Raw genomic sequence first — 18520 nt, 5'->3', positions numbered from 1 at the left:
TACTTTGGTTTTTTTTTTTTTCACAACAATGGCACTATATAACGTCTTAACTCCTCAATTTGTTATAACGCCAGCAAAATGGCACCGAGAAGTAGCAAAAAAAATTATATTTGACTCAATTTCATTTTCTCAATAGCAGAAAACGCACAACATTTGGTCACATCTATCTGAAAAAAGAGGATAGTGTAATTTTCAGCATTAGAGGGTATTTAAGTGCAATTACCGGAAAGATTTCTAAAATTATCCCTATTTATATTTGTACAGAATCTTCTTATATTTACATCATGTTAAATTGATTATATTTACATAGAACCTACTTATATTTACATTGTTGTTCATGGTTTACATAGATTTATTTGCAGTCTATGCTGCTGGAGTTAGTTTTACAAAAATACTAATATTTACCGTCATTTTGAGAGTTGTTGGCTACTTCTTCTATTCTACTTTGTTTTTGGACCTTGGCATTCTGAATGATCTTCAGCTGCTCATTTTTTGGAGTGCAAATTGGCTGTTTCTGCTATACTATATTTTTCAAGAGGTAGATTGACGGTAATTGAGGTGGAGTCCTGTTCAGATTCCAGTTGCTGTGTCTGGTAGAGGTCAAGGAAAATCCAATGAATTACCACCGGTTCAGACGGATGCATAGTTGACGAAACATTTTCAGAAAAGTCTGGATATTCAAATGCAGGCCAACCAAGGGATCTACACCCAAGTAAAGTTTTAAAACTCTCTTGCTGGCGAACTACTATAGAAGTAACTGATTCTTTTTTTCTTTTTATCAGACATAATAGATTTTATATTACAATTACTCCTACTCTGCACTAGAAGGAAGGGGAGTTAAAAGAGGTCAAGAGGAGGAATCTGGCAAATCACCACCCAGCCAAGGCTGTGGGCTCTTAATGTTTGGTGCTTTTTATGATGACTAGGTGGTAACACCGCGCCGTGCGCGGTGGTATACATGCCCAGTTAACGTTTAGCTAGTAATATAGGCGAGAATGTTTAGCTAGTAATATAGGCGAGAATGAAAATTAGCAGCAGAAAATGGAGCTATATTATATAGGAATATGAGCGAAAAATCAGTTGTATTGGAAAGGTGTAATTATACAGGCATTGTAAATATGTAAAGCAAACAAAATAATAGATCACCATATAATGCTGCCTTACACTTTTTATGTACACAAAAACCTGTGACTTTGTAGCTCAAAATAAAAAATAAAAAAAAACAGCCCAATGTAGTATTGCATCAAGGCTTGGCCTTGTTATTAGAATCTGATACAACCAATCAACTGTTTTCATAATTGCATCAAACTAACCCAAAGACCACAAAGAAAGACTCATTACTTTGTAGTACAATAACCAAAATGGCTTCATTAGCTTGTAACTTCAAGAAATCTGAGGAAAAGAAACTGTGCTTACATATCAACCTTAATGAGATAAACTACATTTGACCAAAAACGGAGGAGGATTACTAATGCAGGGTGTATCCTGTCAATACATCAAAGCATAGGGGATGGTCAACTAATTAACACACACAAAAAAAGAAAAAAGGAAGTTACACAAGCCTTGATGCAATTCTACCCTTGATCATTGGATGGACGTCAACAGCTAGAATCCCATAAAAGGAAAGATGAGTGCATGAGATAATGTACATTTATGAAACTTAAGACCAGTAGACCGCAGTTCAGAGGTTCTCATTACATATCAAACCTGTTCCGGCTCAATAAGGAAAAGAAAAAAAAATGCAGAATGGAGTATTGCATCAAGGCCTTTCCTTGTTATTAGAATCTTACACTTCAAACTAACCCAAAGACCAAAAAACACATTACTTGTAGTACAATAACCAAAAAGGTTTTCATTAGCCTGTAATTTCAAGAAATCCGATGAAAAGAAACTCTACTTACATATCACCTTTAGTGGGATAAATTGCATTTGACCAAAAAAGGAGGAGGATTATTAATATAGGCCACAATTCTATCCTCTCAATACATCAGTAGCAAAAGGAATGGAAACTCTTGGTACAAAATAACTCACCAAGTTGTACAAGATTTCAAACCAAACAAAAATATCATGATAACACCATTCACGTGAGATATAAAACATCAAGAGCTGATATACATTTATAGTAGGTAATACAGAGATCACATAGCTACTGTTAGTGCAAAATCTAGTATCCAGGGCCATACGCTTCCAGGCTTTGATCTTGATAATGCTTCAAGGGTGGCCGATTCTGCTTCCTACATAACTAAACACGTAGTTTTGTTAATCAAATGGTAGAAGCATTCTTGAGTGGTACTGCAAAAATCCACTTCATACGGTTAAATATTAGCAGCAATTACCATATTTTCCAAAAGTATATCATAGTTTTTTTTCTTTTATCATTAGCCCTGCCATTTTAAGCTAACTTTTTTCACTTACAGGAACATCAACATCTGTGTCTATCTATGCACCTATATGCTAGACAAGCTTTTTTCATATAATTATCCTTGAAGGCAAAAGTATGGGGCAAAGGTTTTTGTACAATTCATAGGTTAGGGCATACTGCACCAATGTACCCAAATAATAAATGAACAATCTTCAATTACAGTATAAAACATGCAATAACTACAAATACACAATTTTCCATTACATTATTATATACACAATACAGACACCGTTGTAAAAAAAATTTTCATTCATAGAGATAGTTATATTAAAACGAAAGGCGAAATAAAAAAGGTTACAATCAGCACTTTAAAAGTAGTAGAAGGCCATTATTTGCTTTATTATATGTCGATAAATTTAATACCTAATTCCATCATGAAGAGCCCGGTGTCCATCGAATTTAATGCTAAATAAGGACACAAAGAAACCGTTTGCAAGTTAAATAGCAGAAAAGATAATCAACAGAAACTTAATCATTTTCTCTTAATCAACAGAGATATCTACTAATTATTAGTATACAAGCACATCCATTTGACCAAGATATTTTGCTAAATAAAGTGTAACAACTTACCTGTCCAAAGCTGAACTATGCTAAAAGCCCAAAGCTTGGGCTTAGACTGACTGGTACAAAACAAAGCATTACCCCTATAAAATTCAACCAAAAAGTGAACAAAAATAAATATGAGCAAAAATAAATTGTTCATATGCAAAATGGAAACAAATAGAAAAAAAGAAGGTTATAAAATGGTACACAGAAATAATTACCAAGTTTTTAGCCAAAGATATTGTGCTAAAATTTGAACAACCCATGAATCCAAAACAACCAAAAAATACACCAAGCAATTTTCCCATACATAATAGAAAATCACATAAGTTTGTACAGGTGCTGTACAAGGCCAGGGAAAAAAGGACAAATAAGTAACAGGAGAACTATTAAAAATGCGTGTAAAAAAATAGTGAAAAAACTGAGATCTGGAAGAATGAAACTGAAAGAAGCAAAATCACATACAATTTTTCTTGATAATGATCTTCTCTTGACAGCCTCGGTCTCCCAAGAAAGCATGGACAGAAAATCAGATTTCCTTGTTTTTGGATTTAATTCTTCCAACCATACTCCTTGTTTTGGAGAGCGAGAAGGGATCGGCGAGAGAAGAGACGGCAACCTTTAGGGATTTGAAGAAGAAAATGTCGAGATAGGGTTTCTAGAACTACTACGTGGATCCAAAAAACTTTATAAAATTTGTTAGTAAATCCTTTTTAATGTTTTTTAGGCAAGAGCAAAATCAAGATACAATTTCTTATAAAGGCATTAGATCGGGAAAAGTTCCAAGAAACTTTCTCAAATTTGTTAAATCCTTTTTAATGCTTTTTAGCCAACAGGAAAATCAAGATACAAATATGTCAAGAAAAGGAAGAATACAAGGCAAAAGAAAGGGGAAAAAAAGAGCAAAGCTAACCACGTGTTTTAGAACCCAATTAAAAAAAAGGGAAAAAATCTCAGAGTCTCACAAGAATGCTGGAAGAGATTCCAAAATTTTCACCTGCAATATCAAAAATATATACCAATTAGATTAGATTAGATTAGACAACTAAAGCTAAAAAGAAACACAAAAGGCTAGAGAAATTCAGGGAGGGAAAGGAAAAAAAAATACCATTTGTTTTGGTCCTGATGTTGCCGGTTATGGAAGAAATGGGAGAGCAGGTGACCTTCTTCAATCAATCACATCTGCATTTAAAAAGAATGAAAAAGTAAATGAAATGGGAACATAAGAAAGGCTCGGACGAACACTCTCCAACCAATCACATGTTGCGGCGTCAACAACACAAGCACCCTCTTGAGACATTGCATTCCCCTTTTTATATACATGTTGAAGAAAACAAGCTATGAACCAAAATATGAATACATCAATACATTGAAACTGCATATAAGCAAGCTAACAAATGAATTTCAAATAAAATATTAAATAATGTGCAATAAATGAAAATTTTCATAAAAATTTAGAGACTACAAAATTACAAGGATCTCAAGGTAAAAGAAACATTAAGTAAACAACAATACATCAAAAGACTAAACATACCTAATTAAGGAGAGTTAGGCATAAATCACGACTTGTTTATTAAAAAATTGCAAAGAGAACATGATAAAGTGGAGATGCCTCTCAATTTTGACTCAATAAAAATTTTATGAACTTTTAAATGATCTCAACAAACTGCACATTTGTGATACCATGAAAAGGTTTTAATTTTTAGCTTCAAATTTCGTCGCATTTGTTTTTTTTGGTTATTTTTTTCGCATGCTCTGAGTACGGCTTTCTTTTTCTGGCTTTCTTTGAAATCATTTGGATGAACTGATTGTCATCAATATCTTGGTCTTTGTCACTTTGTAAGTGATCTTCATCTTCATTGGAGATCAACATAATGTCTTTCCCTTACTGGTTAATAAAAGTGAAAAGAGATATTTATTCCTAATTATGTGGGTGTCCGAAGTAATTTTTTGTTTTCCTTGGAACATGTTTTATCAAAACTAACATGAATTGTTGGTAAACCAATTAATTAAAAATTACACAAGTATCTACAACAACATCCAATTTGTTCCAAAAAAAAAAACAAGCTAGACAAGAGCTTTCTTCTTGCTTTCATCTTTCAATGGAGTTTTTGAGTTACCAATACGGTGACTAATTGAGCCTTTTTTTTTATTCTTAAATTTTCTAGAAGACTATCATCATTCAATATGGAATTGTGGATTGACTTGGTAAAAGGATCCATTAATTTAAAAATCTACTACTAAAAGTCCTCAATTCCAACACCTTAATCCTAAATTTTAACCATGACTTTATTTTCGTAAGTGTAATAATAGACAGCTACTATACTGACAATACAGCGGTGTACAACTATACATAATTCAAAATAGTTTTCAAACCTTTTTAATTTTTTTCAGTTCCGTGTATGCAATTGAAATCTTGTTGCGGGTGCTTCATCGCTGAGTTGCAGGCAACCGATTGTCTCAGCTGAACCACCACCACCACCAGGACAAAGTTCGGTACTCCTCCCCCCCGATAGCGATATCGACATCGACATCGACGGCGACAGCAACAGCAACAGCAGCAGGCGGCAGCCCCATCTCTCTGCTACTACTACTACCAAACAAGAAGCAGCAGCGGCAGCAGGAGGGGTTGTGATGAGTCCTGGTTTAATAGACTACTTTCAAGTATCGAAGGATTTGGGCCTCCGATCTGACGCTGACGGTGGGCCTCCGCGCTGGTTTTGTCTCTTGGACTGCCCCTGCTCCTTCTCTCACTCTGCCTCTGCTTCCAAAAATCACAATCCTTTCTTGCTTTACTTATCAGGTCAGCGGTAAAGAAGGCATGAGAACAAAGTAATTTAGGGGAGAAATTCGATGGGGTAGCGCTAAAGTAACATGCAAGAGGAATTTGGGGGGAGGGAGGGAGACGGAAGCACACACTGATCCAGTTAAAAAACAGAAGGGGAAGGTGGGAAGAAGGGGGAGGGATTCCTTCAAAAGAGCGGCTCTAATTGGTTGGAGGTGCAATTAACAAGCATCACGCGGAAAAGGAAAAGGAAACGGAAAAAGCAATAAAAGCAGGTGAAAAAAAGAGGAGGCAAGGTTACCTGGCGCAGCGAAATGGGAAGGAGGGAGAAGAAGCAGCAGTAGGAAAACACGAATGGAAGAACAAATGGCTAATCGTGGAGAGAGGTAAGGAGAAGCAGCTACATCCGTCATCATTGCAGCAACCTAATCCGTCAGCAGGTAGGACGAGACAGCAGGAGGAGAAGGCGTGTAAGGGGACAGAACGGAACAGTAAAGGCTGAGCAAATGTAGCCGGACAAAGCGATGTAGTGGGGAAAAAATAAAAAGAGGAAAAGCGAAAAGGGGGAAAAAGAGGGAATTTTTGAACATACGGGGCATGGAAGATAAATTTTGGAGCTTAACGGAAGCTAAATTTTGGAGCTGAATGAAAGAAAAGGGAATCTGTGATCGAGAAAGAAAGAAAAAGAAGGACAGAAGGAAGATAGAGCTGGTAGAGACGAGCTGGCTCAGCGAGCAGAGAGGCGCCTGAGGGGGCCAACCTAACGGATGCAGGCAAACAGGACCAAGGAAAGACGGGTCTTAGAAGGTGGAAGACGTGTAAGGGCATAAAGTGAACAGCAAGGTGAAATTGAGTGCAGAAGGAGGTAAAACTTGGAGTGCAAAGAAAAGTGCACAAGGAGGAAAAGCTTCGAGTGGTTGGAGTCAGTATAGAGGAGACTGACGAAGTGGCAGAGAGGTGACCGACGAGCTCAGCCAGCCGGCCACTGAGCAGAAAGAAAGAAAAGAAGGAAACGATGGGAGGGGGGAAACTAATAAACAAACAAAAGCAGGCACACAGCGGGAGGAATGATCCGGTGCATCTACAACAGTTGCCTCACCATCAAACGAATCCCTCGCCGCCACGCGGAGGACGACCACGTCCGACGTGGATCCCGTGGCTTCGCCCTTAGTCTATATGGTTAATGACGATACTTCACTAAGCTGAAGATAGCATTTCAAGTAGTGAATCAGAGCTTGGAAAGCATCCTATTATATTATTGTATCTTGTGGTTCTGTCAAAACTCTTAGCAGAAGTCATATCCAATTTCTAATGCAAATACGAGACATTAAAGACAAAGAAGGACAAGATAGTCAAAAGCCCAACAAAATGAAGAGCAATGTGGACAAAAAGATAGAACACCAACCAGACAAAAGGAACCCTACAAACTGACCTTCATCCCAAATTCTCGGCCACCAAAAATCCCTAGCTCCCGCTCCTCCATTTTTGTGTTCCTCTCCGTTGGATTGACTATTTTTTTAAAAATAAAATTTTTAAATATAATATTATAATAATATATAATAATTTTAAAAATATCTTATTTATATAATATATTAAATATTTTAAAAAATTTTTATATTCAAAAATTTTCAAATACACTGCTATGATAAAATTTTTCAAAAACAATTAATTCAAGGGTTTGTTTGAATATGAGTTTATTTGAATGATTTATTTGAGATAATTATTATAAGATTTTTTGGAATGTGATATATGTGAAATAAAAAGATGATTGAAAAAATAAAAAGATGATTGAAAAAATAAAAAGATGATTGAAATTTGTGAAGCAAATTATTGAAGTGGAGTCCTGTTCAGATTCCAGTTGCTGTGTGTTTTTTTTCGAAATCCAAACGGACCCACAACATACTGTCGTTTGCGCTGCTCATTGGAAAGACGATGTCGTTTCTTCACCCAAAACCCGAGACTTTGTCCACGCCAAGATTTATAAACTACAAAAATTTAAAATTTTCTCTCTCCCAAAACCCGAGAACCTGAAAAATCAAAATTCCGCGCCACCAATCTCCTCCCTCCGGAAATGGCCCTCTCCGCTCCTCCACCACCAGCACCTGATCCTACTCCGTCGTCGTCCACTACCACCGCCGTTGCCACCACCTCCACCACCACAAGACCTCCATATCCCCCAAATCCCCGAAACCCACCTACTCCTCCTCCTCCGCCTCCTCCTCATCTCCATCCCCATCCACTACACCCTCACCATTACCCAGCACCTTTTTATCCCCAGCCGCATCCCCATCTAATAAATTCCAGACTCCCCGCAAGCCCTAACTCCAATTATCCTCCCCCATCCCATGATGTCACCACCACAGCTAATGCCACCACCACTCTCTATCCTGTAGCTTCCTCCGGCAGAGGGTTTCTTCAAAAACATCCCCATTCTTCTGTTCCCGTTAATAATTCTATTAACCCTAATTCTCATTTGTACGCAGCTGGGGCAGCTCGTCAAGGGGTTGGGATTTCGTACCCCAGGCCGTTGTTTGGGTACTCTCATCCGGATCCAGGTCTGGTTGCGGTCACGGGAATGGGTATGGGTATGGGGTATGTTAGTGGTAGGTCCATCCCCCATTTGCAGCACCCGGCTGGTGGTGGGGCAACTGTCATGCCGGGTGTGATTAAAGGTGTCCCAATTTCTGCTTCTGCTTCTTCACAGCCTCAACACAAGGTTTGTGGAATTTTTTGAGGAACTATTTTCTGATTTCTTTCAATTTCGTTGAAATTCATTTTTTCAGCATTAGAATTTCTCTCTCTTTCTGTTGTATGTTTTTTCCCATTTTTATCATTCTTCACTTGCATTACTTGGGAAATATTTTTAAGTTGGGTTAGGTATCTATGTATACTTGCAAATGTGTAAATAAATGTTGGTTATAAAGAATGAGTATTAATAGGAATCTTAAAAAAAAAAAAAACTTCTTGAAGATTCTTATAATTTCTTTAACCAAAAAGGGAAAAAAACCAGAAGAAAGGAAGGAATGCTCTTAGAGTAACTTCTTTTACAAGTTTTCATTTACAGTGAGCTTGATTTGCATTTAGCTAAATAACTGTGTGCTTTTCTGTGTTTTTATTTAGCTAAATAACTGTGTGGTTTTCTATATTTTTCGTTGATGAGAATTACGGTTATTTTGGAAACTGGTAGGACTTTATTATATTAAACTCCAGCCTGACCTTTTAGTGATCTGTTAAAATGCTAAATTCTGTCCAGAGTAGGTGGTTTTGGTTTCAAAATTTAAGCTGTCCTGCATCACTTTCTGTGCTTTATGCTTCATTGTTTTGGCTATCTAAGTTTTTATATGCGCTTGATTTGAAGAGACCAGTACAAGCGTGAGTTGTAACATTGAACATTCTTGGAGTAGCTGATTATAAGATGCATATTTTACTACATTCATTGCAAATATATGCATTGTTTCTCTTTGGATCCAAAATTTTTGTCTAAGCTTTCTTGGTCCTGAAAGCGTTCTTGCTTATCCTTATATCTAATTCCTTTCTGATTTTTGGTTACTGATTGACCAGTAATGCTCATGCAGTTTTGTGCATGACATATATGGAGGTATAACTGTGCTTCAATTCATAATCGATTTAAGGGTTTGAAGTAAGATGAAACATTCATTTGCATGCAAATGTCATAGTGAAAAACCTGTATTTGTATTTGACGTGTCTTGTCTACCTTCGTATATCTATTTTTATTGCGAATAGGATTCAGCTTTGTCACTTTTCTAAAGGAATTCTTTTGTCAGGCATTTGAGGTCCCAACAGAATGATATCCAATTATGCAAATACAGTTTACTCCCTGATGGTTATACTAATAGGAGATGGAAATTTTATCACTTGCCAATTAGAGTAGAGCAAACACTTTTTTTCCATTTGTCAAGATTCGGAAGATTATGAGTTATTAAAAGCTCAATTGCAGTGGAGATATAATCTTTATCCATTTTTTCATTAGACATTTTCAGGAAGAAAATGATGATGCATCAGCTATTACTGGGAAATCCTTTACTTTCTCTACTTTTGGACCTCTCAGCAGCTAAATCTTCTTCTAAATTACAAAGTTTCCTAATGTCTGAAGAAGTGACATTATTGAGTCAACAGACCAGGCGCATATAACATTTCTATCATCGGGTGTAAAGCTGCTAAGAATTGAAAGTAACTGACCAACTTTGAGCTTGGATGGAGATTTGAGCATTTATATCTCTTATGGGTGAACAAATCGGTGAATTGAAAGTTGCTTGATTCAAGTGTAAGGAGCATGGTATTGAGTATTACCAATTTCAGTTTCCACATCCAATTTTAGATGGGCAGGAATTGAACAAGGGGAGACATCAAGTGTAAAATAATTTTTTTTTCCTTTGACAATGATAGTTATCCATGCTGCAAATATCTGTTAAATGCTGCATTTAAATATTTATGGCCTCACATATAGACTATAGCATCTACTGGTGTAACTTTGGATCTTCTAACCATTTTTGGCCAATTTACTCACTATTTTCAATTACTTACTGTTTATTAATTCCATGTTTAAAATGGAGAGTGGTCAACCAGTTCAAATCACAATTCTGATAACCTAGTGGCTGCAGATCTGTCTTGTGAAAATTGACTTATCATTTGTGCATGACATCTGAATCTTTTAATTTCGATCATTTTTTATGTTTACTTTAAAACACATATTTGGGGCTTCTCCCTAACCCATGAGAAAAAGAAAAGAGAAACTGAACTTTAATATAGAATTGTATTTGAACTTTGATCAACACTTGGGACAAAGTGTAATTAGAAGAACAGAGACGAGTCATCAGATAATGACATCGTTTTTTTCTGAGACACCTCTTAAGCCTCGGAGCTCGATTACTTGTGGTGAACCAGCCGTGGTTTCTTTGACTTTCACAACCGTGATAATAACAAGAACCTTGTTTGTGATCTCATTAGAAGATCCCAGTTAATAAATGCACAAGCTGTTTAAATACAAGCAATATAACGTTTCCTGCAACATTGGACATTCTCATGTAGAGCACCTTGCATAGTTCTTTACACCTTTCCCAAATGGCTAAGATTCTTGAGGACCTTGACCCTGTACCTTTTTTTAGCTTGCAATTAAATAGACAGGTTGTCCCAATAAACATTTTTAGAGATGTGGCTTTAGGTTTTAGTGTATAAGGTGTATATTTATGCTGGATCCTTATCATCATTGAATTATTTTTGTGAATTGTGGGAGATACGGAGAGTGATAGCATTTTATAGCATGAAAAGGCACTATGAACGTTGGAAATGGTTAGCATTTTCTGAGGTACTGTTTTCTACTCAGCACTGTGAGATGTTGTTTAGGGGGATAGGAGAAGATTCACATTTTGGAGCTATTAGAAATCAAATCTTTTAATGTGGTAATCATTTTTTAAGGCACAAAATTAGCATTGTCAATCTTTTGTTCAGGTATCTGAAGATAGGGCAATGTTTCATGCTGAGGAGTTTTTTTGGGTTACGAACTTATATGAACTAATCATTACTCGAAGTAGTTAAGCACTTTTGATATTTGCTTTATATATTGGAGGACATAGGGTCTGCTTGGAACCCCTGTTTCTTGACGGGTTTTTATTAGACAAGTTTTTTAGCAACTTTGTCTAAGCAACCTCAAAAAACACCCCAAAGTTTTAAAATACAGACCTGAAGATGGTGTGTGTTATGTTTTAGGGTCTGTATTTTAAAACTTTGGGGTGTGCTTTTGGTTACTTAGACAAAGTTGTTAAAAAATTTGTCTTTTAAGTTTATCCATCGCATCTCTACATGCCCTCTGTAGTTGGAGGATGATTCTTATCACAATACTTTTTCAGTACCAAGCTGCAGCGGATAAAAACACGTGCAATTTATCACTAAGTGCATGTGCTGAAAAACAACCTTTTTTGTACATTTTATATCCACTGGATCTGCTTTATATCCGTTGGATCTGCATTAGGGTCTTTGGTTTCTACTGAGTTGTATAGAAAATGCTTAGGTTGAGTAAGCATCAGATCGTTCGTGGAAATTAGGGTTTCCATGTTGTTCTGTGTAGATCATTGCTCACTCTCTTTCCGCTCATTCTCTGTAATTTTCATTTTGTTCTGACTTCTGATTCGCTTCCTACCTCCTCTCCTGCTTTTCCTTCTCCATCATCTTTTCTTTTCTTTTCCCCTTCTATTTTTCCTTTCCTTCCTTCAATATCACCTTATGCCTTTCCTCCCCTTATTCTGTTTCTGTACTCATTTAGCTTTGTGAGGTTCTTGAAGTGAATGCTTTATTATTTTCTGAATTTGTTGAAATTTGGAATCTGAAACTAAATATCCTTCTGCGTCTGAAAGCTTGAGATTTTTCTGGAGAGTTGGTGAAATGAGCACAAACCAGCGTTTCTTCTTTATTTCCTGGTTTACATGTTTGTTACCCAGTCACTGATTTCTTGCTTGTCCTAAAAAGGCCACATCCTACCACAGGAGTTGGCTATCTTCCAACATGACCCCATTACACTGTTTTAATGTAGCCTCCAGTTTTGAATTTCCAGTGGACAATTAAGAATCTCTTCTGAAAGTGAATGAACAATTTAGTATTGTTTAAGTTCTTGAAAATGGAAAAATGATATCCAATTGCTAGATTTCCCTGGGGATAGCTTGCTATAAAGCCTACTACTGGTTAGAAATTTACATTTCATAAGGTTCTCAATATTTGCTAGGAAAAACATGGAGATCTCATTACTTGCATTTGGTAATTGTCTAAATAATCAGGTTTGTTGATTTCGTAAGATAATTTGCAATTTTTGAACTTGTTGTGTGATATGATTGTCTGCTGAGCTTCACAGTGTCTTTCAACTATTTCTTCCTCATCCATTTATTCTGCTAAGTGAAGTGAAAGATTTCTAGTTGTGCAGTGATGATAATATTTCACTCAGAGAGCATTTATATGCATTACTTTTTACTTAAAGACAGGATTAATCTATCATTTTGTGTTGTTTTGTCTTAGCTTTTTTTGTTTATAGTATTCCCATATCAATTTGACTAGGGAATTGGATCCATCTTGTGAATTAATTGCTTGGTGCATAGACCGACAGTGTACGGAATCCTATGATGTAGCTCCTTGATTTTGGTGCTATCTTCTGAACAATTTTGGTTTTTTCTTTTTTTTGGGTGCTAGGTCTCCCTTTCATCTACTCCAGTTTCTGATAGTAATGGCCACAAAGAAATGAGGTAAAGCTGCACTTTGAACTATTTTTGCTTATGAATTAGTATCCAGGTTTCTCTTTGCTATGCACTTGTTTCTTTGCAGAACAAATCATACATCTGCATTTTTAGCTTTTGCAGGGAAAGAGGCAGGGATGATTCTTTGGTAACTATTAGAGATAGGAAGGTAAGTAAGCTCTGAGTCTTTTCATTGCTCTTAATCGCGATAGTGGATGCAGTTCGTATGCATTTTATAACCATTCTTTTGGCTGCAATAGAAAATTGTAAGGATTTTAATGTGATAAAGAGATTATATTCTGTAGACAATGTTTTGCATTTTCGACTTCCAGTGATGTATGACAAAGTTGGCAAAAAAACATTAACAATTGCTGAACTTCCTAATTTTACATCTCTCTCTCCATGGAAAAGGCACAGAGATAAATTTGATATACCTTGACAATTTTGCTGTCTAGTCTAAGGTTGTACATCTTGCCTTTCTTTCCTGCACTGATAGTTGAAGTCTCATGGCTTGGATTTTGGATTATAGTTTTCATTATGCTGGTCAATTTTTAAATGAAAGATAACTGGGTACTCCATTTGTTTAATGGGATATGCCTATTAGATGAAGAAAGTCTTTATTTGGCGAAGGAAGAGAAGTAGGATAAGCATCAAAGAATCAGTCACCCATAGGATAGTTTCAATATAGGGTAGATTGTCCTAATGACTTGCCTTGATCTCATTAATATGTATCACATTTCTCTTTTTGAAAACTTACTAGCACAACTAACTAAGTGTGTATTGGGACCAATTTTGCTGCATTCAGACTATCACTTGTAGTATTTGTTGGTGATTTTTACCTCTTTATTCTATGATAGGTCCGAGTATCTCAGAGTGCTTCTCTTTATGCCCACTGCCGATCGTGGCTGAGGAATGGTTTTCCTGAAGAAAGTCAGGTTTGCAATTATTTGGAGCACATGTTTTGATGTGCTGCTATGTTGCAGTACTTTTTTGACTTAATAAATATCAGTGGCTGGTGTTCAGAGGACTTAGATTTAGATGTTCATAAAAGATATTTAAGGATCTAAAATGATTAGCTCTGAGACTAATCCCTTTTTTAGGAGTGAGTTTAGTGTTTATCATTCTTGATTGGATTGCAGTTTCTGTTTCACATTTATTCAACTAAGGATTCAAATTTTGTTTTGAGGAAAGTTGGGTCCCTTTCAGCTCTGAGTTGTTTTACTGTTTTGAAGAGATCAATACTAAAGGCCATTTTCCATTTTCTTAGTTACTTCTCAAAAGCTAATTCATTTGACATAAGAATTTAGTCCTATATAAAGAAGAGCTGAAACTTAATTTTTAAACCAAAGGTTTAGGATACAAACCCCAAAATAAGAAATCTCAAACATTTGCCTTATTTGTGACATTTATTTGATCCCATTAGTCTACTCCCACCTTACTTATTCTTTTACACACACAGGCTCATGAATATGAACACACACACATATACACTCTGAATCTTTGACGTGTATTTGATTATCTTTCTTTTTTCCCCTGAAATTTTCAATTTGGTGTTAATCAAATATATATAACAGAAGTCAACTAAACCAATGTTCTCTTCAAACTGTTTACTATATGATTTGTACTTTCAGCATAAGCATAATTATAAGATCAAAATCATTAACCCAAAAGGTCCTTAGTTTGGTGGAATAGTTGTAAAACTCCTTTCCTACTATGTGACTCTAAAATCTTTCTTTTCTTTAAAAAAAATTATTTAAATGCAAGTTGTAGTCTCAACTATATGAAAGATAATAATTTGTTGGAAAAACTTGCAATTGTTCTTCATTATCCTCAAGTGATGGTTTGTATATTGTGGCCAAAAGCCGTCTGAAAAATGTATCTTGTGTACAGATCACTGATTGTGCAAATACCTGTTTATGACTTGCCATTTGGTTTTTTGACAATCCTAGGATACTTAATTTCAAGAGTGTGTGTGTGTGTGTGTTTTTTTTTTCCTTTTTCCAGCTCAAATGGATACTTTATGTGTTTACTATCGTCAATTATGTTTAAATATGCCATTAACTTCCTCTGCAAAACCTCTTTTTTGAACAATGCATAAAACATTTTCCTATAACTTGTTGATAGTGAACCATTTTCTTCTCTTTCTTCTCTCCTCTTTTTAGCAGTGTATTTTTTTTTTGAGGTCTATGGTGGCATAATTTATAATTTGCTGGCAGCCAATAAACATGGATGCAGCTAGGTCTCTTCCCCGACCTTTGCCATTACCTGTCCAAGGTAATGTTTCACCCGTGAAAAAGGACGATCCTAAGGAAGAAGAGGAGGTTAGTTTAATCATGCACTGCAAATGTAGCACAAGTTTACCTTTCTATGAAACATGACCTTTATATATGACATTTCAAGTGTTTCCTTTTGTTGTCATTATTGCTCAAATTTGGTTGAACATATCATCTAATTGACAAGGATTGATGTTTTCAGCTGATAAGTTTCTTTCATGGTGGCATAGAGGAGCTTAATTGTTGCCTTTTTGGTTATGAAGAAGAACCAATGTTTAGGGAACATTATTTGTAGCTATTCAAAGGAATCCATATAATAACCTTTGGATCTTCTTTGCTATTACAAGAAGATATTTTGAAGGAATAAGAATATCTTCTTTGCTATCCATCCATTGGATTTCCCCCCACCCCACCCCACCTCCTCCCCAAAAAAAAAAAAAAGCCTTTTCTTTCCCTTGTTGTCAAGGAATATATTTGAAGGAATGAAAAGTTTAGAATTGCTGTTCAAGAATTTTTTTCTTTCTTTGTTAAGGGGGTAGAGCTTGAATGCCCTTTTTATTTTTCGGTTTTGGGCTGGGGGTGGGGGTGGCGGAGATACAAGTTCGGATTTTTTGCCAGAAAGATTAATCACTTCAAGTACCAGGTGGACTTGGATCATGTCTGCTGCTACCTTACGAATGATGTAGCTCATATCTTTTGCTAATATTCACATTGTACAGGTACTGTAGGAATTTGTTTGTGTCGGCTCTAATGACACTGGTGGGTAGTACTAATAGGTTAGTGACATTTGAGGTCTTCTATGCATTGATGGTTGGGTAAGTAAAAGGGAATAGCTCCTTTGGAGCAGATTCGTAGCAGTTTTGTTAGAGCTCAGAAGCTCAGAAGTTTATCGCAGCTTAAATGATTGTTAAACCTCTAAAAGATCTTTTTATGTCTGCAACAATGTGAAGTGCGTATCCATATCTGCTAGTGTCATAGCAAATCATAATGAATTGTGATATATTTTTATTGCAACATCTAACCAACATTTTTCTTTCTCTGTCAATTGCAGAAATATGTGTCATCTTTAACTTTGTGTATTTTTGAGTGTTGCACTTTAATAATTGCTGATTTATGGAAATTTTGTTCAGTGTATGCACACATCCGTTTCAACCCCCGGTACATTTTTCTGTCTATTAACAATCTGAACGGATTTGCTCCAAGTTTCAGGTAGAAGGATCTGTGGACAATTTAACTTCTGAGGAGCTGTTACAAACACATATCAAGCGTGCTAAGAGGGTGCGATCACGGTAAGTGTCCTTTCCCCCTTGATTTCTTATGATCAAATCTGTCACTATATGATAATTATTCTTCCCAAATGCCTCAATGATATATGCATTGTTAATTTTGTTCATTTGGGTTATTGACAATCTGGAAGTCACCTTATGAAAAATCTTTGTTTACTACTGGCTGACTATATATTGACGTGATAGGAATATGCTTTTGCAATTTTATGGTGCTAAAGGGTGCGTTTGATAAAACTGAAATTTGAAGTATGAATCCATTAAGTTATTGAATTGTTAAATATTAAATCTAATATATTAGAGTGCATATCACATTCAGTAATAAGTGAATAGCTTATCACTTAATTTTGGGAGCAAGTTTTGCTTAGAAAATTCAATGCTACTTAATTAATTCAGATGTTCAATTTTTGGTTATCAAACGGCCTGAATATGTTAAGATCTGATTCTATTAAGTTTAAGTGCTAAATTGGGTTGTCAAATAGGGCCTCAATTTGAATCCTGGTGGTTTCCAATTTGTGATTTTGAGAATTTGACTCCAGCAAGATACAATTTCTTGTGCATTATTCTTGTGGATAAGATAGGTTGCTATAGTGCCCTAAAAACCAAAAACTCTCGTGCTACATATTTCATTAGAGCTGATAACGTTTAAATGATGAGCAAGTTGATTGTACTCTAGCCTTGTTCTCACAGTGTTTTCTCAGCATGTGCTCTCTGTATGCACCTATCTGTAGACAGTCTGAGTCTGCTTTTTTCTTTCTACATTTTAGCTTCCAAGCACCTTTAATTTTTATGGCTTGACATCTCCATGTATTACTGCTAAGCTTTCCCTAGTTTGTCTTCAAGAGGAAACTATTGGTAAATCTCTTCAGCTTTTATATATAAAAATTTGGGCTCGACTTTCTTTGGCCTAGTGTGATTATTTTCCTAGGTGATGGAAAGAGGATCGTTACTTATGTGTTGAACATTTATAGATGATGGTAGTCAAAACTAAAGCATGAATTACTACATTTTAAATCTTTCAACAGAATCTGAAAGCAAATAAATTGGAAATGAGATTACTTTCAAAGAAAAATTCGGCATGTGTAAGGTTCAAATTGGAGTGGGTACTGTTTCGCTTCACATTTTGTTATTAACAATTTTACAACTATCTACTCTCAACCTGCTGCATAGTTTGACCACTCTCCGTGAATACCTAATTCAGTTCACCTTTTAATTGGAGAACACTAAAATCTGTTCGGCTCTTTACTGGATGTTGCAGATTAAGAGAAGAAAGACTGCAACGAATTGCGAGATACAAAACCAGATTGGCACTTCTCTTGCCTCTGATGGTAGAGCAACAAATGAGAAATGATTCAGCCTCTGGGAACTGAAGTGAGCTATTTGGTCTGACATCCTCCTAATCAGAGTTGAGGTTTAGGCCATTACTAAACATTAAAAGGGAATTTTGATATGGAGGTTTGTTGAAGCATTAGAACGTCAATATGCTTCTTGATAATTTTCATATTGCTTTGCAGAGATGATATACTAGACTTTCTACAGCCTTGGCCATGAAACTGAGTGCTTTACTAGAACATAGGCGGTAAAGGATGGACAGCTGATGAGTTACTTCTCTGCTGTTGTAAAATTGAGGGTTTTTCGCTAAAATATCAGCTAATTGGTGATGTAACATTGTAACATTTACATTCTTTTTCTCCTCAAATAGTCAAATGTGGTATGGTGTCTCTCGGTATGTGTGTGTGTGTGTGTGTGGGTGTTTTGGGGGAGGGTTTTGTTACAACGTATTATTGTACTGATGAATACGTTGTTACAATATGATTCTTGTATATTACCTGAATCCTGTTGGGTTGTGGGTTGAAATTGTAACAGGCGTGAAGAAGTTATGGGCTTGAAGAAATTTGTTAACCGGGTAGCAGTGAGAAAACTGAGAAAATTCCAGCATTAGTTGAACTTAATACAAATTTTGAAACCTATGTAAT

General features: G+C 35.9%; 1 protein-coding gene and 1 long non-coding RNA gene across 10 annotated transcripts; one reads left to right on the top strand and one right to left on the bottom strand.

Annotated features, from left to right (window-relative positions):
• Positions 1–1928: 1928 nt before the first annotated feature.
• LOC140036934 (uncharacterized) lies at positions 1929–6732 on the bottom strand. 5 transcript variants are annotated; one of them, XR_011840576.1, is made up of 6 exons: positions 6052–6732; positions 5342–5726; positions 4074–4147; positions 3431–3962; positions 2993–3066; positions 1929–2242 (listed from the first exon to the last, which is right to left on the bottom strand). It is a non-coding gene; the product is annotated as an uncharacterized lncRNA (long non-coding RNA). The 5 variants fall into 5 exon arrangements; XR_011840575.1 differs by having other exon boundaries at positions 5342–6732; XR_011840574.1 differs by lacking the exons at positions 5342–5726; positions 6052–6732 and adding an exon at positions 2786–2827 and having other exon boundaries at positions 4074–4338.
• A 1010-nt stretch (positions 6733–7742) lies between these two features.
• On the top strand, positions 7743–18265 carry LOC113732186 (uncharacterized). 5 transcript variants are annotated; one of them, XM_072080184.1, is made up of 8 exons: positions 7743–8466; positions 12945–12997; positions 13103–13157; positions 13846–13923; positions 15205–15309; positions 16465–16550; positions 17803–17915; positions 18059–18265. In XM_072080184.1, exons 1-7 carry the CDS (start codon positions 7822–7824, stop codon positions 17912–17914), a joined length of 1134 nt encoding a protein of 377 aa, XP_071936285.1. In that variant the 5' UTR covers positions 7743–7821; the 3' UTR covers position 17915; positions 18059–18265. The 5 variants fall into 5 exon arrangements, with proteins under 5 accessions (XP_071936285.1, XP_071936284.1, XP_071936283.1 ...); XM_072080183.1 differs by having other exon boundaries at positions 7744–8466; positions 17803–17955; XM_072080182.1 differs by having other exon boundaries at positions 7744–8466; positions 17803–18265.
• Positions 18266–18520: the final 255 nt, after the last annotated feature.

This window comes from Coffea arabica, chromosome 2e (assembly GCF_036785885.1).
Source record: "Coffea arabica cultivar ET-39 chromosome 2e, Coffea Arabica ET-39 HiFi, whole genome shotgun sequence".
NCBI classification, from domain to species: Eukaryota; Viridiplantae; Streptophyta; class Magnoliopsida; order Gentianales; family Rubiaceae; genus Coffea; species Coffea arabica.
Note: the sequence above shows the minus strand (reverse complement) of the source record. Positions and strands in the feature narration are given on the sequence as shown.

What these genes read in the sequence shown, in the direction of transcription:
- LOC113732186 (XM_072080184.1), top strand. Translation starts at nt 7,822, where the DNA reads ATGGCCCTCTCCGCTCCTCCACCACCAGCACCTGATCCTACTCCGTCG. An exon ending in GTTTTCCTGAAGAAAGTCAG is followed by an intron (nt 13,924 to 15,204) that starts GTTTGCAATTAT and finishes ATTTGCTGGCAG; the next exon opens with CCAATAAACATGGATGCAGC. An exon ending in GCTAAGAGGGTGCGATCACG is followed by an intron (nt 16,551 to 17,802) that starts GTAAGTGTCCTT and finishes TGGATGTTGCAG; the next exon opens with ATTAAGAGAAGAAAGACTGC.